Raw genomic sequence first — 22,869 nt, 5'->3', positions numbered from 1 at the left:
TAGCAGGTTCCTTTTATCTATAGCTTTACTTTGTATTGTGGATTATTTTTTTATTTGAATATAAAAAATAATAATTGAATAAGCAGTGTAGAAATGTGCAGACAGGTTAGTGTGAAGTGTAGAAACTAGTGTGAATTTTCATTGTCAGAGTAGGTTAGCTGGAGTAGGTTAGCTGTGATGCTAACAGCCACGCTCGGCAGTGTTCAGAGTCACAGTTCTAACATACACAGCAGCTTTGGAGCAGGATTTAGCATCACTTTTCACACTTGGTGTCAGTTTACTCCTTCTTTCCACAACTGGCTGTTTTTGAGCTGAAAGGTACAAGCTGTATGAGGCTAGGATAGTAACATTAGCTAAGCCAACCTGGCTGTAGCATTTGTTTGTTTACCAAAAGACTGGCTACTTTTCTCTTTGTACTCGGCTGTATGACTTTAAGAGCCTAGACCTATTTCTGAATATGGAAAGCTTGTCCATTTTTTTTAAAGGTTTTTAAGGTTAAAATCCTGATAAAACGTAAATAACACAACTACGACAGCATTTTAGGGCCACTCTAAAAAATAAAATAAAATAAAATAAAGCAAACCGTTTACTTTGAGTATAAAGTCTTAATATTACGAGATTAAAGTTACAAATTTTAAGATTAAAGTTGAAATATTATGAGAATAAATTTATAAATTCATAATATTATATTATTCTCTTAAATACAAAGCCCTTTGCAAAAAAAAAAAATTGAAACACTAACTACATAACATTTCAGAAACCTATGTAGTAAAACACTATACCACCAGTAACTGCAGATCTCAGTGTTATTTTATGGTCAGTGAAGCTGATAAAAAGACAATGACTAGAAACAAGGAGGTGTTAATGTTATGACTGTTAAAATTATGAAAATCAGTCACTGGTGTGGGTGATAGATCTGCTTGAGAAAGTGATGTGCTTGTAAAAATTTTTGTCAGGCCTGGGGTCCTAAAAATATGTTGGTCTGTGGGAAAATGTTTTTTCTTTGCTCTTTAGACAAATTAATTTACTTTGTGTGTGGCTGTAAACAAATGGATAAAACATTAAGACATATAAGTCATATAAACTGATCCATCACTTTCATTAAGTGTCATCTCCTTTGCCAAGCTCTTCATTAATAATGCGCAGATCTAAACTGTTGTGTTTGTCTGGTCTAAATCAAAAGCTGTGGTGTATTTTGGCCCTGACTGAGGCATCCTGATTGATTGAGACTCATTTTGTTCTTTTTGTTCCAGGAGAGCACTGTGAGGTGAATTCCCGCTCTGGCCGCTGTGTGTCTGGTGTGTGTAAGAATGGGGGCAGCTGTGTGGACCTGCTGGTGGGGGGGTTTATGTGCCAGTGTCCTGAGGGAGAGTTTGAGAAGCCCTACTGTCAGATGACCACACGCAGCTTCCCTGGGCACGCCTTCGTCACGTTCAGGGGCCTCAGACAGAGGTTTCACTTCACCCTGTCCTTCATGTGAGTACTGCTCTGGACCTTTACTGTTACCTTTACTGTACCTTTACATTTTACATGTGCTCCTCATAGTGACTTTGTAAGCACTGTTAATCATAAAAGGCTTCTCAGGAGGTTAAACCATCTAGTTGTTTTATCTTTACAAGCAAAAATCTGTCTGAAGTCCGTATTTAAATTATTTAATCTATATTTTTTATGGTTATAAATAAAACACTGTAGCACAAAATGTTCCAATAACACATTAGGGTACATTTTAATAAGAGCAACATGGACATGCACCATAACTCCTCTTGTTTCAGATTTATTAAACAACTATACATCTCTTTACTGATTTCCTAATATTCTGCAAATGCTACATGCCATGAGACAGGAATAAGTGTTGTGTCCCATGACTTTTAAACCAGCACCATTTTAATGAGAATGTACTTAATCTGGCCACGCTTTAACATGACCCTGTTAAAGCAAATCAATAATGTACTTTTAATGAAAATAATTTCATTTTGACTGTGTGCACATTCTCCCTCACTAACTCACTGCTTTTTGCAATAATGAGACATGCTAAGTAATTGAGCTTTTTCAATAAATAACAACATATCAAACATTTCTCCCTTTTTTACAATAAAATCTAAAATGTATGTTTTTTTTAGACTTTCTGTATTCATGAAGACACTTCAAATAAAGCTACTTACAATACTAATGAAAACATCTGATTTTTCTTAAAATGGGAAAATAGTAGATATATGGTTATTCGTTCAACTATACTTTGGGGGGAATACAGCCAGTGTATCTGGAGACATTCCCATCACAGTCCTAAACTCTGGACGAACATCTCCCAAAAACAATTGGAGAAATATAATGTGCGTGACCACATCACTCATCCGAACCCAGGAGTGACCAGCCCTAGTTTCACCACCCCTCCCCACTTTCCCACAGGGTTTAAATCGTGTCCCCTAAGGTGTAAATGATACAAAGAAATACACACCAAACTTTATCACTCATCTCCATGGCAGACATGCAAACAGGATGTAGCATGCCGAGTGGATCTTTGTTCCCACTTCCTGTCAGTCTGCCCTGGTGCCATATGCAATCTGACATCTCTCCCTATCTGCCTCCCCTGTGCCCCCAGCGTGGCGCTAGCTGAGCTACTGCGGGTTGGCAAACACCTGTGGGTCAGATCGTCCCCAGTGACTTCGCCGTCTATTAACGCGTCATTACCGTAATTGCTGTGTGCTTTATTCCATTGCTTTCTTTCACTTCCTTTTCCCCTTCCCTCTCTCTTCCCTCACTCACACCCATCCTATGTGCAGAGATGTTATTGGTGGTACTTGTGGGTTTGTTTTTGAACTTTTCAGGATTGAGGAAATACAGCTCTGAAAAAAATAAGAGACCATTAAAATGATGAGTTTCTTTGATTTTACCAAATTGAAAACCTCTGGAATATGCATGAAAACTATGATTAAAAACCAGGTTTATTCCACGAAATACTGATTTCTAAACAATTAAAAGGTTATGAATATGAACTTGTTTTCTTTGCATTATTTGAGGTCTGAAAGCTCTGCATCTTTTTTATTTTTTATTTTAGCCATTTCTCTTTTTTTTTGCAAGTAAATGCTCTAAACGACCATATTTTTATTTGGAATTTGGAAAAAAATGTTATCTGTTGTTTATAGAATAAAAAAACAATGTTAATTTTACTAAAATATATACTTATAAAAAGCAAAATCAGAGAAACGGATTCAGAAACTGAAGTAGTTGGCCTCTTATTTTTTTCAGAGCTGTAATTTAGTTTTTAGGCATTTTTATTCAAAACCAATGATTACAAGTGTTTGTTCTGTTTTTGTTCTGAAAATGAAAATTATATTGGGGAATGATATTGGTGATGTCTTACCAGAATAAATCTTGTCCTCAACAGGTTTGCCACAAGAGAGAGAAATGCACTTTTACTGTATAATGGCAGATTTAATGAGAAGCATGACTTCATTGCTGTGGAGATCGTAGACGAGCAGATCCAACTCACCTTTTCAGCTGGTGAGTGACCAAGAGTTGTGTGTATGTGTGTGAAAACAAGCAGCAATTACTCCATTCAATTGTGTATATTTATAACATTGTGTTACTCTATACAGTATTGTTATTATTTAGCTTATTTCCTTTTGATAAAAACAATGTAGGTAAGTTCTGGAAAGTAACATACATAAAGTTGCATGTTTGATATAAATAAGAAGAGGCTAATTTATATGTAAATAAAAATGATAAATCCCTCTCCATTTCATTACCTCCATGTACTGAAACTATGAAGTAATATAATTCAGTTTAAATTTACTGTGTTTGTGAAGTCACAAAAACCAACACCTTTACATCTATTAAATGAAGTTATAAGGAGTGTTTTAGCCTGAACTGCTTTTTAAATGAAACACAATACAGGACAACCAGCAAATACAGACATTGTTGTAACATCTGGGAGACGACCCAGATACTCATAGATGTAAAATACTGAGCAAGATTTATTCCAAAGTATTCTATTGAGTGACAGCAGTGTTGGATGTTAACAAGAGCACAAGGGCTGATATCAAAACAAGAGGAATAACAACAAAAACAAGCTGGGGTCGTAAAACAACTGAAATAAGAAAGCCAAAAGTAGAATGCACAAGAAAAATATAAACAAGAACAGGGTAAACCCCTGGTACACAGCTGCTAAGTTTGCTAGAACTTGACAGAGTGTAATGTAATAAAACAGGTAATACACAGAAAGCTGATGTCAAACAAGTGAAGGAAATCAGTATTCAGGTGACAGAGAACTAAAAAAAATGTTAATGATTAAGTGAGAGCTGATTAGTGAGAGCTGATTAGTGACAGTGATTGAATTTTTTTGGAGGATTGTGGGAATTGTAGTGCGTAGACTTGATGGCGGCAGGGGGAGAAAGCAGAAGTATAAAAGTAAATTTTATGGCATCACATATCAGTCCTAAAGCTAGCAGTTGTATGAGAGGCTGATAATGTTAAACAAAGCGTAAAAATTTGCTACAAAACACTACAGCCAGTGGCAGGAGTACTTTCCCTCATTTTTATGAGAGCCTAGTCTCATAACGTTAGCACATATCTGTGTGTGAGGGCATTGTGCCAAAGGAAGCAGCTGGCCAAAGAGCACTGGAACACACATCCTCTATCTACCTGTCCTTTTGTTTTTCTAACCCTTTCGCTCGGGCCCTCCTGGGCTGGCGTGGAGTCAACATGCCTCAGAAAGCTCCTCTTGTCTCTTTAACACTGGAACTTGTTTCCAGATGAAAAAAAAACAGCTGGAATGTGTCCTGATTCTGTCCTTGAGTGTGAATAGGTGAATTCCATGCATCTTACATGTATTAACGCTCAGCCGTGGACAGTAGTCGATAGTAAAAGTATTGAAAGGTATTTCCTTCAAAAACATCATCTCACTGTCTAGGCATGAAGGAATTTGGACAACATTGCAATTCTGGTGAATCATGAACTCAGAAAAATCAAAGGTCAAGCCCCTGATACGATCACTGCTCGGGATAATGATGTAGGATAGAGGAGTAAACATCAGAGTAGACATCACAGCGTGTGGATGAGTCTTGTCTAAGGAGTTTTCCTCATGGGAGGTCCAGGACTGTCATTATCTTCTCTGAAATGGTTCACTTATTGCGTTCACTGAACTGGAAGAACGCCATCAATATTACAATACTCCTTGTGAGTTCTGCTGTGTGCTACTGAACTATTTTATTGGTTTGGCAAGCATGATATATTTAAGAGCTTAACTGACTTTCCTGTGATGCGTTGTCAGATTTACAGTCATTTGAATAAGCACTTTAATATACCCAGATTCAGTGATATGAGGAAGTATGTTTCTGTGGTATTTACAATATTTTGAGTATCCAAACTAAACTGTTTGAATGCATACATATATATGTACATGCATTCATACATTAACAAATAGAATAGTTTTGCAGTCGATACATGAAAACTTGAAAATAGCTTTTTTTAGTTGTTATAATTAAATTAAATAATTAAAAGATTAGCCATGCCTAGTTGCATTAAAGTGCTTTAGCTTGAAATGACTTTTGAATGAGGCACAATACAACACAAGCTTGTTTAAATATGAAAGTACAGAAAAAGCAGTTTTTAACAGGGATAAAAATAAGTACAGTAATGTTTATTAAACCGACACAAACATCATAATCGGCCAGTATAAAAATGTAGGATGTAGACCCTTTAATCAGATATAGTAATAGTTTGGTATACTGCTGTTTTTGTAACAAAGCCTCTTATCTCTGGAATGGAAGTTTGACTAAAAGTAATTTTATTTGCATTTTGATATTGAAAAATGTAAGAAACTCATTAAAATTCTTGTTGCCTTTATTCTTTGCAGGAGAGAGTAAGACTACAGTGTCGCCGTTTGCAGCTGCAGGAGTGAGTGATGGACAGTGGCACACAGTGTGGCTGCACTATTACAACAAGGTAAAAAAACATCTGAGAACTTTACACTATTTCCATGACTGTCACTAAACACTGATACACCATTATTGTGTTTATATTGATGTTTGCTGTGACTGCAGTACACTGTGCAGTGTACTGTATTAAAAAACACATGGATCACAACTAAATGACATATTAGTTGTGATCAATGAGTAAAATGAATACAGATTCCTGTTTTGATTCACCTGAACCCAGACAAAATACTGCATTTTGTAATTTGCATATTTTGCTTCATCAGTAATCACTTTATGGTGCTAACACATTTAAAATAGCCAGTCAGTCAGAACTAGATAAGTCACTAGATACAAGCTTGGAAGACCTGTAGTCTGCCCTGTACTGTGATTCATTGAAAAGAAGAATGTACAACTTTGAATGCACGTATATGTACTAGTGTAGCACCTTTATATTTTGTATGAAAGGAGAACACACAGGTGTAGCTGCATTAGTATCTATATGAAATTCTATGGCTATTTCATGGAAGTCCTAAAAGAGAGAGTTTGCCTGTCTCGTCCTTTGATCCTGTGCTGTCCTAAGGCCCTTGAGTTACATACCTAAAAAGAGAATAGGCCACTCCATGCGTTTAGAGCTTATGTAATATATCACGTGTCACATTTCATAGCTCTAAGCTACTAAAAATCTATTGTTAGACCAATCAACCAAAGGTTGTTACAGTTTAACACCAACAGTGGCTTTAGTTGGTCAAAAATATAATTGTGTCTACAATAATATAAAAAAGGTCTAGCATGTCTGAGCAATATTGTTTACCTTCACCTTCATATGGCATTGTTGATGTTAATATTATCTATTATTAAATTTTACAATAAAGCTCACCCTTATTTATTAGTTTGTAAAATTTATAAACTCTAGATCAGGGGTCGGCAATTAACTTTGGCCACAGGCCAGATATTTTCCAAGCCATTAAGTGGCGGGCGAAAAAAAAAATGTTTTGGAAAATGAAGTGTAATGGGATGGGGTGCTATAGACTAGTAGCTCTCCAGCCCAGAGGGTTGTTGAACCTAATTTCAGAACAGTTGAATTCAAAACAGGTAAAGGAAAAATAAATAAATAAATAAACACGTAGCTCCTCGCGTGGGATCGAACCAGTGTCATCAGGGTCGCAGTCCAATACACTACCGCTGCCCTGACTAGTGAGATAGAGAGCCCGAGAACGGGCGGAAAAACGAGAACAGGTGGAAACTAAAGTCACGCCGAGTGCGACAGAGAGACAGGGGAGGCATGTAAACAAAAGCTCACCAGAGAAGCATTTTATGCCAGATGTTTCATGCTTGCGGGCCGCCTATTGCCGACCCCTGCTTTAGACCATGTGAGATTCCAAAAAACAATGGTTAAGTAGTAGTAATCTGCTGACAAATATCTACTCAACTGAATTGTTTATCCCTGATAGAGAAGACAGATTAAGAAATGGAAACTAACTAGAGATGCAATAAATATTTGGCAATCAAGTTAGTTGTCCAAAAATAATATAAAAAGCATTTTAGTGTCAGCTGTTTAAGTGAAAAGATGGTTTCCTTTAATGTATTCTTAGAAACAACAAAATCTGAGTTACAAACTTCAATTCAATTCAATTCAATTCAATTTTATTTATATAGCGCTTTTTACAACAAAGGTTGTCACAAAGCCGCTTTACAGGAAAAACAGGTCCACGCCTCTTATGAGCAGCACCACAGAGATGCCAATTTTATGGTGACACAGTGGCAAGGAAAAACTCCCTTTAAGAGGAAGAAACCTTGGAAGGAACCAAGACTCAGTCCGAGGAACCCATCCTACTCGGGTTGACCCGCTCAGTACAAACAAACAACAAACAACAAACAAATAACAGAACAAAAACAGTACAGAGAATTAATGTGAACTATGGCTAATATAACAGGTACTAATTTATGAATATAAGAATGTGATGGGCACAAACTATAGAGCTATGGCTAATACAGAAACAGATACTGAGTGTGTTAATGTTAATCGTTACAAACTTACTGTTGCACTTTCATTCCTTAATTGCTAAAATTACTAAAATGTACTAAAATTGCTTTTTAATTCTTTTGGTATATTTTACAAATATCATTCATAAATCTTCATTGGGGTATTTTCAAATGGCTCATTCTACATCTGAATGACAGATTTTAGTGGTTTAATGGGTCTTTTGTCCAGCAAATTACAGTCTGTGAATGAAAAAGTAGGACAGTGAAGCCTCGAGAGCTGTCATCTGTCAAACATAATCAAAAGCTGGTACGTTCACAGCAGAGAACCTGAACATTGATAGAAAAGGATCAATGAAATATAGCCTGTCCAGTGTCCAGTATATATTTTAAGCAGCTTAGATCAGACCTGTCACATCATCACACCAAGTCTATTGATTATAGCTGATCCAGGGCCTACAACCAATACACATATACATATCATGACTATGAGAAACTCTGCTATTGGTTCATGTGAAAGAGAAGCTTCTACACTCCTACAAATGTCCTTAAGAAAGTTCTTTTTTGTACAAGAATTAGTTCTATACAGAACACTGATTTAAAGAACAGTCCTGATCAGCTTTTTGGTAAAGCACATTTTGAGTCTCTGTAAAATTCCTTCTGTAAATGGAATACTGAGATACAGAGAGAACCTTTTAGCTTGCACCCTTTTTGCTTAGAGTGCACTAGAATCTGTTTATTAGAGCTTAGGGGATTTAAAAAACATCTAAAGTTCAACAAAATCAATTTTATAATCTATCATTTTAGACCTATCCTCAAAATTTAAATTAACAAAAAGAAAAAATAATATATATATATATATATATGTATTAGATAAATTGTTCAATCTCTGTTATTGACCCCACAAAGCCTTTTAGTTTTTCCAATATAAAAAAAAAACAGGAAACAGATATTTCTGGAGAGAATATTTTCCTGTTAAAGCTTTGGAATTTATCTCATCATAAGAACTTTTAAAGGAAGCGTGTATCCCCATCCGGCTGACCATCAGTACAAATATGCAGTACTTTTACTGTTTTTATCTTTTTGACCTTGCCCGGTAAACAAACTAGCATGGCCCTAATATGCTATTACATTCAGCTGTGATCTGGTGGCAGGATCGGAAAGAGCACTGTACTGTACCAAGAACCTTTTCTAGAGTATAGCTAGCTAGGGCGATCTGTGCTGCTAGCTGTTCACCACATACAGATTACATTTTAAAGTAAAATATAACATTAAAACATTTTAACTTGATCAGGTTTGGGCAAATTTGGACAAATCAAATTATGTCAGTTGACATAATCTGCAAATAGTCTGTAAAGGAATATTTGTTCATAAATAAATTCTGGTATCTGTGTTGATAGTACCCTATTCGTATTGTAAGCAGTACTGTGAGAGAGGTTCTCCCCCTTAACCTCCTCAGACCAAGTTTGGGTTTAACCCCAGCAGAGATGCAGACAATGCTGATCCCCCGCTGAGTTAATCTGGGGTACAATGAGTCGCTTGGGTCCCTGAAAGAGCCAGATGGCACAAATTTCTTCTGCGGATATATACACATGCAGCTCTGCTTTTCACACAGTTCTAACGAAATCCGTAGCATTTGAATGTTTAATTCATAAAGTTATCTTTTGTACGTTCTCTGCTCGACCATATGGTAAAACCTGCAGCAGTGCTGGAAGGAAAAACTGAATTTATTCCAAATCAATTTTATTGACAGCAATATTCAGGTTAAATTTGCATGACCTAAACATGACTGGCCACAAGAGTTTAACATTAGTTTTGTCAATGTTAAAGTGTAAATGTGTGTGATTAATCTGGAAAATTAAGCATGTTACTTAGTTTACAGAGGCTTTAACAGTTTTGCTGTATAAAAGGTAGATATATTACTCTGTCTCACATTAAAAAGCCTCTAGTTTCCAACCAAAAATACAGGGAAAATCTCTCATTTTAACTTTTTAAATCATGATTTTATTTCTGATCACTCATGGAATGTTGTTGTGAAATATCAGATGTTGTGCTATAATATATTTTTAATCAAATGACACCACTACTTAATATGTTATGTTACAGTCTGAATTACGTCATACTACTGAGTTTTGGAAAATGTACTGTAATTCAGTATAAAATTTCAGTATTCAGTATTAGCAGCATTTATTATATATTTTTGATTGCTTCAAAATATAGACTATTTAATGTATGCCAAATTATATCTAAATTACATTTTACATGTTCAACCCAAATCAGAAAACTTCAACTTATATTTAGTTTGACCTTTATTTGATGGCAGACATTATGAATGCAACTTCATGTCTTGTCAACTTTGTTTAATTTGTTGATATTTACTCATTCCTGTCATTTAAAAAATAATAATCTGTACGGGTTGAGAATTTCCAGTTTCTCAACAAATGTGTAAGAAATATTTTTAAATGTTTAAATACAATGTTCTTTAAAGAACAATTGGAAGTGATTTGCATATTTATCCCAATGAGGCCTGTGTGCTCCGGACCAAAGAAGGAAAAAAGTATCTAGATTCTGTCATGGTATATGGAATTCTGTCAGTACCCTTTTTTGATCCACCATTAATGTAGAAACATACATTGAGCAGGACTGAAATGCAAGAATTGTTTATAACAACAAATTAAATACAATTAACCAGAAAAAATATATTTGATTCATACTGTCTGCTATGAAATAGAAGTCAAAGTAGTTTTCTCTTTTTTATTTATTTATTTGTTTTTTTTCTCCATACTGTCCTAACATTAGTCTGATTTGGGGTTGTAAAATATACCTCTAGCTTTTTACATCTACTTTTTTCTTTTTAGATATTATTTTTTCAAACACTAAACTTTCATCTTCTAAGAAAAAAGTCTAAGCGTCCCTGTTTCAGCCTTTTTCCATATAGTAATGCAAAAAATTAACATATAGTTAATTGCTCTGTCATTTATTAACCACAACATTTTTTTTACTTATATCTCCTGATCTCAGAGAGACTATGTATACCTATAAATGGGACCTACCTTTTCTTAAGGGTACACACTTAATCGTCCTAGCAATAATGTATTAGCCATATTTGTTTTCAGTTTTTGATTTGATCAGCCATAACATGACTTTACCAACATTTTTGTTTATGACGCAGATGCTACATTAATAGTGCTGTCCTGAGGACTGTAGAGGAAAAGTCCTGCTGGTCTGCAGGGAGCAATGGCAGGCCATTGTTTTGCAGCACTGAACGATATGATGAGTTATGAGGTTGAAGGTTAAAAGCTCACTGGCAGCTGTGTGCCTCTGTGCCCCTGTGGGTGCCTAGCTGTCATTAAGTTTGTGTTTTTGTATGGAAAGGGGAATGGGGGGGATGCAGAATGGGTAAACAAGAATGCAGAATCATCATCAGGGCATTCAAGCGGAATGAGCACCAAGCAGAGCTCCTTATTGTTGCTGAGTTAGAGAGAGTTGGACTTTAGCCAGTAACGGATTCAGTTACAGCACTGTGGTGTGACCCTGTGAACACTACTCAATAGATATGGCGTGAAGTTGAGGGTTCGCTAGTTTGATGTGTCATCTGTTTGGAGTCTCATGCTTGTTCAAACAGTGTGTCTCCGCATGTAGTTTGATCTGTATGAACACTTCCTCTGTATACACTCACACTCACACACACACCCACTTGGTCTCACCCACATGCTCTTTTAAATCGCAGTGACAGTTGTTAACAGCGTGGCATGTGTGGACCTTGATTAGTTGGATGTTGTCCATGCCGCATGCGTCAGAGTGCAGGAATGCTCCCATTCATGGCTTTGCTGTGGACCAGTGATCGCAGGCTGCTCCTCAATTTTATGTAATTCTTGACGTTTTTAAACAAAAACAGAGATATGGAAAGAAAAAAACAGCACAGGGATTTTAAGGACTGATCCAGGAACTTGGAGACCATGAGACGTATTTTATAGAAAAATGGTAAAGGTTGACCTTTAACAAAACTTTAACATCAGGTTTTGGAGGCGATTTTTTTAAGTTCTTAAAAAAGAACAGATGGAACAAAAAGAAAACTCTGTTACTCATATTGAACATGTCATATTTCATGATCAAAATGCTGAAAGATATGTACAGTGTATCCACAGAGATTTATCTTTATCTTTTATCTACATGATTTTATCAGTTTTGACAATTATTTCTTCTTCGGTTGGCAACAGATGGAAAACTGAGCAGCTGCCAAGTCCTAGCTTCAACATTTTTCATCCTGTACTGTAGGGTTATGCAAGAATGAGCATGGGCCAATAAAAAAAAACAACAGACAAAGAGTAAAAAAAGTTCTGTAAAAATACATTACTAAAAAAACAGAATGACTAGCTCAAGCTAATTTAGCTGGTTGACCAACTCAGCTATTGACTCTTAGCTGTTAGAACATATATATGAATGAATCATGTCATGCAACATTTGTTCTTTGTTAAAAAAAATGCTTAGATGCGATTTTACAAGCCTACTTATAACATATTTATTTTGACGCAGAATAAATACATTAATTGATTGATTGGTTGGTTTAGGCCACTGCAACAAACAAAAAAAAAAAACAACAGCATGAGCAGCTGTTGATTAGTGTGACCAGCATGAACAGCATAACCGAGCATGATTCAAATCAAATGCAACATACCATGACCATGCTGGTCAAGAGCTGGTTATTGTTGTGATTGCATTGTAGTTTCAGCTTTAACCTTAAAAGACCACCTTACACCACCTGAAACCAGTAAAAACTGGTCTTGTGATACATTTTTTAACTGGGTAATTTAGCCTAATATCTACACTGCCTGGCCGACACCTGGATTTAAAGAAGCAAATGATCTGTGGTTGCTGTAGTTAGTCAGGTCTAGGTTCAGCAACAGAAAGAACCCAGAACCCAAACTGAAAGAATTAGGTCAGCTGACTACCTGAATATACTGAATATAGACCAGATTATTCAATCAATGGATTTTTATTCCCTGAGGGCACTAACATATTCCAAGATGACAATGTCAGGATTCACTAGGCTGGAATTGTGAAATAGTGATTCAGGGAGCATGAGATCCTCATTTTTACACATGGATTGTTCACCACAGAGTCCAAACTTTAACCTCATTGAGAATCTTTGGGATGTGCTGGAGAAGGCTTTGTGCAGTGGTCAGACTTTGCATTAAAATAAATTATTTCAACTTAGGATTTCTTGTATTAAATATAGGGCATTAATCAATAATAAAGGCATAAACATTGGCTTTACGTTGTGCGTCTTAGCTAAATGACAATACAGTAAGTTCATGGGTAGCTATCTTATTTTACTTATAACTAACATATTTAATTATTAAGTCCACAACGCTGTGTTTACTGATTAACGTTACATAAAGCCTGAATTAAGTTTAGTTAGTTTAATAAACTAACCACACACATTAGATAGTATTAATAATAATCAGCACTCCACAGCGCTGTTGTTCTGTTATTAAGGTACATTAATGTTAATCTAATTGATTTGTTCTAAGTTAAATTTACCTGCACACCACTCTAAAAACCTCCGCCTCCTCCACCTGCTTCCTCTACGTGAATGACGCAACGCTAAGAGCGCTATTTCACATTAAAAGTCCGTTAAATTAATTAAACGATTACTCAAGGCACAGAAAATGAATAAACATATTTTGGCCACATTCAGTCATATTTTGTACCCCATACACAGCCTACACCTGACCCTGTGAGTCACAACACAAGCTCAAGGCAGAGCCACAGTATGTGATTAAAGAATGTAAATAGACCTCTTACCTGCTGTGTTATGATGACTATGTCCAGTCAGTTGGAAATGAAGCTGAAGTCAGGCCTACCTTTGTGGAAATTGCTGCCTGTGGTGGGTACTTACTGTTTAGCATACTGCCAGCAGCCTGACAGCTACAGTATACCTGCACTTTCTCATTATGGTTAACTGGTGATTTGGTGTAGCTTATACAGAAGCACTTAGCATGCCTTAATGATCACATTTCACTTCCATCGTTAGCAAACAGAGACCCCCTCTCAACACCAAAGAAATGCTCAACAGATACAGTAGAAGGTTGTCTGCTAGACAGAAAACAGAGGAGTCATTTGAGGAATGGTTTATATCACAGAAAAGTAATGGCTGTTTAGACGAGCCCCATGTGTGGAGAGCACGTTTTTCTCTGCAGGTTTTGGGCCTAATTCAGGCTTGAACCCCAGCTGCCTCGTGTCTTTCATTGCTGAGGGTCCTCAAGAATGCATTTGACTGTGTTCTCACTGGGAGGGATGCTGTTCTTGTGACTACTGAGGACTACTGGGGACTTTCCATTGTCCTCCAAGCTTGTTTAAAAGCAAAAAACGGTTAGTTTGAAGAAAGAGAGAGCTGTTGGTAAAAGCAGACCCCTGCCTTTCCAGTCTATAGTGGGGCTGTCGGGTGATAGGGAGGAGATTCAGTAAAAAAAAGCCATTACAGGGATATGGTTTCAGAGTGTAGAATTAATGTTTGTATTAAGATAAAACTATTCAGGTAATCCATATTGTGATAATAGAGATAAAGGTATTGTTTGTATGATTGTTTATGTTGCAGTTTATAGGCATGTTCTAAATACTCTGCACTACAGTATTTTGGTAGATTTATCCTTTTTTATGACTATTAACTATTATTATAGTATTATTTTTGACTCTGGTATCGTTGTTAAAAAAATAGACAAAATATTGCAGATTCTTTTGCGGAATGTTTAAAAGTGTTATACTTACATTAAATACATATTTGACAGTATATTCTTGAGAAATATTTTCTATTAATATCCTGAAATATTGTGATTTTATTTTAGGGCCATATCAAAACACTTATTCTGTAAAACTTCAATTTATTTATAGAAAGCTATAGAAAGTGAAAGGATTTTAGGATGTACAGAAGACAGAACAAAAATGTTTTTCCCTTTTTCCCCTTTTTTCTCATTTTGTTTCTTTTTGCACTTCCTCAAGATAAGCGGGTATTAAAAAAATAAAATTAAGCTAAAAAAAGGTTTTATTTTATCTGACTGCTTATTTTTATTTTAAAATTGAAATACACACTGTAGAACTTTTACCAGTTTTAGCATGTTGAGTGAACTTTTGAACTGCAGCTTAAAAAATAATTGAAAACAAAAACACCATGTGTTTTATTTGGTCTTGGAAAGCTTATAAATTCTTTCTTCTGCATCCTCGGCACCACGTTACAGTATAGCGTGGTAAGTGGTTAGAGATTGAAGGCTGATTACTTTCATGTGTTTTCACCTCCCTTTCGCGGTTGCAAATTCCAGTGTCAGCTTGTTCAGTTTTGTTTTATTTCTTCTTCATGTTCATAACGATGCTCCTTAAGTCATGACAACTGAGTAACATCCCCTAAACATATTTACACATATTTAAATCTACACAAAATGTTTGCGTCATTTGAGTTAGCATTTTAAAAAATTAGCATGTGCAGTTTGAAGAGTTGTGTTTTAGCCTTTCATAACATAAAGTAAAGACAACAGTGCTGCACTTAACTTTAAAATCCTCAGAATACTTTCTTCAACAGACATCCTTTCTGCTCAGACCGCTAAGTTCTGAAATCAATATTGGTGGAATATTAATCACAGTTTTTATGCAGCTTGCCATATTCTCCTCCACCAGTCTTACACACTGCTTTTGGATAACTTTATTTCACTCCTGGTTCAAAAAAATCAAGCAGTCAACTTGGTTTGATGGCTTGTGATCATCCAGCTTCCTCTTGATTATATTCCAGAGGTTTTCAATTTGGTAAAATCGAAGAAACTCATAATATTTTAGTGGTCCCTTTTTTCTTTATTAAAGCTGTATTTTTTTGTAATTTAATATTAGTCTGTAGTTTGAAGATGCTCTCAAGTTTGCCATAAAAAACTTTCTTTGTATTAACTTAAATTTAATACCAAAATCATAACATAATAACAAAAGAGCTGTGACAGCAGAATTTTGTATCAGATCTGAGTTTTATCTAAAAGGCATAAAAAGTAGTGTATAAATCTTGTAATGAATTAACTGTTGGAGGTTTTTGGAAGACTGAATGAGTACATTATTTATGTTTATAACCCGAATAAAAACACACAGAAATGCTCTGTTTTGTGCTCTTGGTTTTTTTATAAAGTAACTTCACAGCATTCTCCAGCTCACTTCCAACAGTGTGTCCAACAGTGTGTTCTCTAGCATTGTAACTATAAAAGTTCACACTCAGAATTAACACGAGCACAACACTCCTGACCAAAAGGCTGAAGGACTGCAGCTCCCTGGCTCTGGGTGGAGGAAGGGTGTTGGCGGGTGATAATGCAGATTTTTGCTGCGTTGTGGAAAGCAGTCAGGTCTCCAGAGATTTCTAACACTGAATGACGCTCTCACTCTCTCTCTCTTTTTTCTCTCTCTCTCTCTCTCTCTCTCTCTCTCTCTCTCTCTCTCTCTCTCTCTCTCTCTCTCTCACACTCACTCTCTCTCTCTTTTTCTCTCTCACTTACTCTCTCACTCTCACTCTCTCATTCTGGTATCTGCTCTTCACCCCTGTTTCACTGACTTAATCCAATTACACAGCGAGCTGCCAAGGCCACAGCTTCATAGAGTGGTAAACAGACCCCTCACGCTGTGTCTGACTGATTAGAAACAAACATGGCCTGTTATCTCCACCCAAACAAAATCCCCATAGCCAGAGCTGTTACGCCTGGAGATGTCTCCAGGATTTTCCTGAAATAATCATTTTGGAAAAAGTTTTGAATCAGGATTTAAAAGAAATACAATATTAAAAAAAGCTGGGGTGCATAGAGCATTAAAAGAAAATAAAAATAAATATTGAGAACAAATATAAAAAATGTATAGTCCTACTGTCATTTTACCTTGTACAAGCAGAAAAAAAAAAAAAAAAAAAAAAAAAATGTTTTACATTTTATCATTCCAGCCCAATATTGGACGTCTTGGCCTCCCGCATGGTCCATCAGAAGAGAAGGTGGCTGTGGTTGCCGTGGATGACTGTGATGTTGCCCTGGCTGTGCGCTTTGGTGGTCAGATCGGAAACTATACCTGTGCAGCTCGGGGAACCCAAACAGGCAAGAAGAAGTGAGTGTGAGACGGACATCCTCCCTGTCTTTTTTACTGTTGTTGTTTTCTCTGGTGTAAATAGAATTGGCATTGATAAGTAACATTGTCAGGTTGTTATCAGCAGAAAACAGTGGATCAGACTTCAAAAGAAAAAAAAAGAATGGATACGATCCAATCCTGTTTTAAATAGCTAACATTGTGTTTCAGAAGACTGATTTGATAGTGTGCTTTTAGATGCTCATCTAAAAGACTGTTGCTTGTTTCAAAGCATATTTAGTGTTATGATTCACTGTTTGTGCGTTTATCTACTTAAACATCCTTTTATAATCAATAAGAATTACTGCAGTTTCTTAGTTTCTTAAATCAGAGTAAAATCTAAAAGATCAGATTAAAAAATGGATTTTAGCTCAGTAACCAGATTTCTCAGTCTGTTCCTGAGTGAAAACAGACTGTTGTATCAGAAATAAGCGAGAGTGCATTACAAAAGCTGCGGCATGATGTTTGAGTGCTATGAAGATTCTTAAATTGTGGTCAGTGAAAGTTGATACTAAGCATAAAATCTAATTTCATTTATCTAAAATTAGCACAGTTAAATCTTTGTAGTGTCCAGAAATAGCTTCTTTACTTTTTGCACTGGAGCTAATTCATTACACACTTTCCGAAATTTAAATGCTTTAAAAATGGTCTGGCTTACGTCTTTTCTGTCACTGTTAAAAATTCCAAAATACATTCCATAGCTTTAAACAGTAGCGGGAGTCTACTTGAAACTTGAAACCATCACTTTCACTATACTTCACTGAGAAGTCAACACAACATGACAGATTCTAACACATTAATTTTATAAAGAGGTAATAAGTGCCTTTCAATGTCTTGTTCTCAATATTCTGTCTCTCTTCTAAATTCTTGCACGTAGACATACTAACCATTTAAATGACCAGACAGACGAACAAGCTCATCCTCTCTGTCGCAAGCCCTGAGGTCTGATCTTTAGCCTGAACAAGACACTTTGTGCATCAGGCCAGACACATAAGAGTTGGCTTAGGCACGCCAACTGCATACTGGTGTTGAATAGCTCATCATTACAGGAGATTACAGCACATTCCCCTGCTCTCCTTTCACTCACAGCCCTCTCTCTCTCCTCTAATCTCTCTGGATCTGCCTTCACTCTTATGCCAATCCTGTCTCATGGGCTTCACAGTGCAAACACGCTCTGAGCTCATCTAGGCATTGTTCCGTAATTGTTTCTCAGTCTGACTTGGATCACAACTCCTGAGCTCTTCAGGTGAGGCGTGACTGAGTAAAAGCTTTGAAACACAGCAATGCATGGAAGTGAATGTAATCTGAATCTGAACCCAAAGACCTGCAGCTCAGTTAAGTTTATGATGCGGCACAGTGATGTGTTACAATTTTGTTGCTTGGTAGAAAAAAAAAGCATTTTGATAAAATGTAATTATTTGTTTAACCCTTGGCAGTGTTTTTTTTTTTTACTTTGACAAAATTTATTTCTCTCTCCAATAAATCAGTCTTATGATGAACCAGTCATTTATACCACAGTTATTTCTGACCCTGCATGTGATTATGTGATTGACTGAGAGGCATTCTATGAGTTCTTTTATCAGCCGGTAATGCACTGTAACCGAAGCTCTCCATGTATTACTCTGCCACATACAGGTAACCTAGCAACAATGCAGCGCTTGCAAACCAAACAGTGCAGCTACAAACAGAGCAGCAATGGAACAATTTTAACTTGCAATGTGTTTTTAACCAAACAGATTGTATTTTCTCATCCTCTTTAACTTAAAATCGTTTAATAAACAGCGATAATGGAACTGTGGTTTAATCACAATAATACACTCGAGATTTGTGCTATAATATGTAATATTGGCACAGTAGAGCATCACAGCACTGCCAATATTACAAGTCATAGCACTCCCTATTGTGTATTATTGCTTAATTCTAAAGGGCTCAGTTTCTGTGGGCTAATCTACACTAGTAGTGTGCTATGTGCTCTATGCTAGTTGTATAGTCTGTGCTGCCTAATTTTTGCCTAAGCTTAGAAAATATGGTACATTTGTATAGTTCTTAATCATAAAGCTAAAAGCATATTCCTTTAAGCTCTGGAATGTTTATTCCAACTAAGCTGTTTCTAAGATGACCTCCTAACCCTTCTTTCTGAATTAGGCCTGAATGTTTATTTTTGATATGGATAATACTGCTAACAAAAGAGCCTTTCTGTCTGACACATGATGAGAACTGAAAGACACACCTATAGACTTAGCTTTTTTTCAGAGAAAGAACTCAGAGAAAGAACTTTAAATGCCTTTAAATCTCATAAGTACATACATTACCTGCACTGTAATGGCTCTTTAGTGTGATGGTACTGTGTTTTGGAAAACTGTGGCCTGAGGGATGTATGTGTGTGTGTGTGTGTGTGTGTGTGTGTGTGTGTGTGTGTGTGTGTGTGTGCAGGTCTCTGGACCTCACTGGGCCTCTTCTGCTTGGTGGAGTTCCTGACCTGCCGGAGGATTTCCCAATACGTAATCGTGACTTTGTGGGTTGCATGAGGAACCTTATCATTGATAGCAAACCTTTAGACATGGCAACCTTTATTGCCAATAACGGCACTGCTGCAGGTGAGACACTGTATACGCCTCACTCTTCACTGCAGATTCCTTTGCTGCTTTCAGTCTTTGTGAACTTGTCATGAGTCATACTTTAAAAAGTGAGCTTATCCATGCTGTTCTATGCTGTTCCAGGCTGTCCGGCGAAGAGTGACTTTTGCAGCAGGAGTGTGTGTCACAACGGAGGGGTGTGTGTGAACAAGTGGAACACACATGCCTGTAGCTGCCCCCTCGGCTACGGGGGAAAGAACTGTGAACATGGTAGGAGAACCTGCACTCACTGCATTTAGTCACACAGCTGCAGCTAAAACAGCTAAGTGCTGCTAACCTGCAAAATATTACAATCAACTGCCACAAATGAAACTATATGAGATGCTAAAATTGTTTTACCATTAGAATAGTTGGATCATCATCAGAATATGGTGCCATTCGGCCAATAAAACTCTAAAAAAATATTTTTAATTAATTTAATTATTTATTAAGTCTATTTTTTAAGAATTCAGACTACACAGAACTCATAACTTTCATCTTAATTTTTTTTTTCCTGTAAAGCATGCGCCACCCTTTCATGACAGACCACAACTTTTACCACGCCAGGCTGGAGAGCTTAAGCTTTACCTCAGCTAAATGTGGAGACAATATGAGAAATATTATGTAAAATTAATTCATATAAATTGCTAAACATATACCATGTATCTTCAGTTCTCTGAAAATAAAACAATATTGCCATGTCACTGATGTCAAAGATGACTTTCTTTAGACTTATTCACATACAAAAGTGTATATAATATTTAATGTAAGGGAACTTTCACATCAGCATGGACTACTCTACAGTTTTATAGTCAGTGAGGTGATCAGAGTATAATCTTTTGTCTGCTTGTCTGCTGCAGGCTCATTTGTTTGGTCCGCAGCAATGATGACGGAGCTCTGATGCTCACTGGAGCGGCCTAAGAGAAAATAAGCTTAAAACTTAAAAATCAGTTTTTTAATTCATCATTAATATACACTTGTTATTTTTTAATGTGCATTTTGAAAGGGCCTTTAAAGGGGCATTTATCCCAAATATTATTTTTTTTATATTATATAACCACTACAAATAATCATTTAAAATATCCAGGCAGCACTGCAGATTTTGTATTGGTATGATGATGGTCAGTTGAGACCATGTAAACCAAAAGTTATGGTGAAAAGGTAAGCTGTAAAATTCTTACACATAAAGTCTGTGAGAAATCACAAAAAGTCCAGAAAAAAGTGGACGTAAAGTCATTATAACCAAAACCCACAGGCAAACATTTGATCAGTATCCATTCTGTGCTGTTATTATAATTTCCAAAATATAGTAAATTGTTACAAATATAATTTGGCACATTTAAGCAAATATATTGTATGAAGATAGGTTAGTTCTTGCTGAACTTTCTTCTGCTGTAGGATAATCTAACTGACAGTGTTCATGTGCGTTGTTTAGAATAAAATGCACAATACATAATACTGTTTTTGTCCCATATGTAATTGACAGCTGCCAGAATGCCAGAATGTGAGGATAATTTCACCGAATATATTACAAGAATTTATAACACCACCACTGCTCGTGACTTAGAGGCCTATAGCAGTCTCCATGTAAAGCAGCTTAGAAACGCAATGTGCTTTCATACAGACATGAGAAAATTGTATATTTTTTTATTGAAGAGAGCTTGAACTGATTATACAGTGGTCTGGTCTTTATTGCACTGTTTTTAAATAACTTAAAACAATCAGTGTAAAAGGATCCCTGAGCTTCATGTTATTAACTTATTATTACCTTTGGTTTAGAGTTTTAGGAAAGTTTTAGTGATAGGATAAATCAATAATTTGTCATCTTTCAAAGAACCTGATTGAAGCCAGTTTGCATCATATTTGCATCATATCATAAGAGTAGGCGTGGGAAGTGTGGCACATGCTAAAAGTGATAAAATGTACAATTCAGCCAAGAGGAGGAAATTGGATCAAAATGGCTTAACATTTTCGGGGGGGCTTAGTTTGACCTAATTCTCTGAAGTCCACTGCTCGGTGTGATGTGTTTGCTCGTGGTACTTGACCGGGGCTAGAGGTTACTCTCCATTCAAAAACAGGGATCACTGAAACAGCACTCACATGCAGCAGCTGCGCTGCTATTAAGGTGTAAATCTGTCAGATTAAAATGGAGTAGATCATTAAAATCATAGCGTTTCACTGTGTGTCAACTTTCCTGACTTTTGTTCTGCTGTGTTTTACTGAGGATATGCGTGTGTTATTGGGTAAAATATGAAGTTAGAAGACATTTTGGTGCGTGAGTTATGGGAGCATTAACATTAACAGCATTACAGGAATAAAACTTTACACACATTAAAATAAACATTCAAATATGTTTATTATCACAAATTGTATAAATACAGTTAATACAGCTGTGTTAACCATATTTCCCATAGCTGTTTAGTGAGAGGCTATAGCAGATCCCTTGTAGTTCCTTAATTGACGGGACTCTTTTTAAGAGAAAATTCATTGTACAAAATGTTTCACATCATTCATTTGCCAAAACATCTTTAAAGTTCAGATTTTAGTTTAAAGCTGGAGCTATGATACCAATATATCCAACAAATACTGAGAGGAAATTAGAAGAATTGGAAGAACTAGAAATTGGCATTCTCTTCCATAAATTATACTGCCATTGATACTAATGTAAAAACACATAATGAATAATGTAGTAACTTAACTAAAATACTCTGTGATGCATTTAGGTGTTCTCATCTGTGGTGCTGTTAAATTGCGATCTGATGAACTTATCCTGTGCAACAGAGGTAACTCTTGAAAGCCTGGTTCTGATGAAAGCCAGCAACCTTTAGCCAGCGAGTATTGTTTTCTTTATTTAGTTGAGTAGTTCTTGCCATAATATGGATTAGAACATTATTCAAACACAGCTATTTACTGTAGACCAACTCTACCTCTTCCCAACTTTACAACTGATGCTCTCAAACACATTAATAATGAACTCTTAAAAAGTTCAGCACAGCTGTTAACTGAAAGCTATTCTAGGTGACTAAGAAAATACAATACAAGATGTGCAAAGCTGTCATCTAAACAAAAAGTGCTATTTTAAAGAATCTGAAATACATATTCTGGTTTGTTCAACACTTTTTTTTGTTACAGTCTGCTGTCACTGAACTGGAGAGCTCCATATCTCTAGTCTTTAATGTACAATAAGTATCTGAATCTCAGTGCCACATCTTCTGAGCCAAAGTTTG

The 22,869-nt window shown here is 36.2% G+C and overlaps 1 protein-coding gene across 1 annotated transcript in view; it reads left to right on the top strand.

The window, feature by feature from the left end:
- Window positions 1–22,869, top strand: part of celsr1b (cadherin EGF LAG seven-pass G-type receptor 1b) — a 71,105-nt gene that overhangs the window by 22,071 nt on the left and 26,165 nt on the right. The window contains exons 3-8 of the mRNA XM_007238071.4: window positions 1,254–1,476; window positions 3,386–3,501; window positions 5,855–5,943; window positions 16,852–17,009; window positions 19,461–19,624; window positions 19,748–19,873. Of these exons, the coding sequence (XP_007238133.3) occupies window positions 1,254–1,476; window positions 3,386–3,501; window positions 5,855–5,943; window positions 16,852–17,009; window positions 19,461–19,624; window positions 19,748–19,873 (876 nt within the window). The remainder of the gene's footprint in view (window positions 1–1,253; window positions 1,477–3,385; window positions 3,502–5,854; window positions 5,944–16,851; window positions 17,010–19,460; window positions 19,625–19,747; window positions 19,874–22,869) is intronic.

Source organism: Astyanax mexicanus, chromosome 10 (assembly GCF_023375975.1).
Source record: "Astyanax mexicanus isolate ESR-SI-001 chromosome 10, AstMex3_surface, whole genome shotgun sequence".
In the NCBI taxonomy this organism is placed as follows: domain Eukaryota; kingdom Metazoa; phylum Chordata; class Actinopteri; order Characiformes; family Acestrorhamphidae; genus Astyanax; species Astyanax mexicanus.
This window is presented reverse-complemented; position numbering and strand designations above follow the sequence as displayed.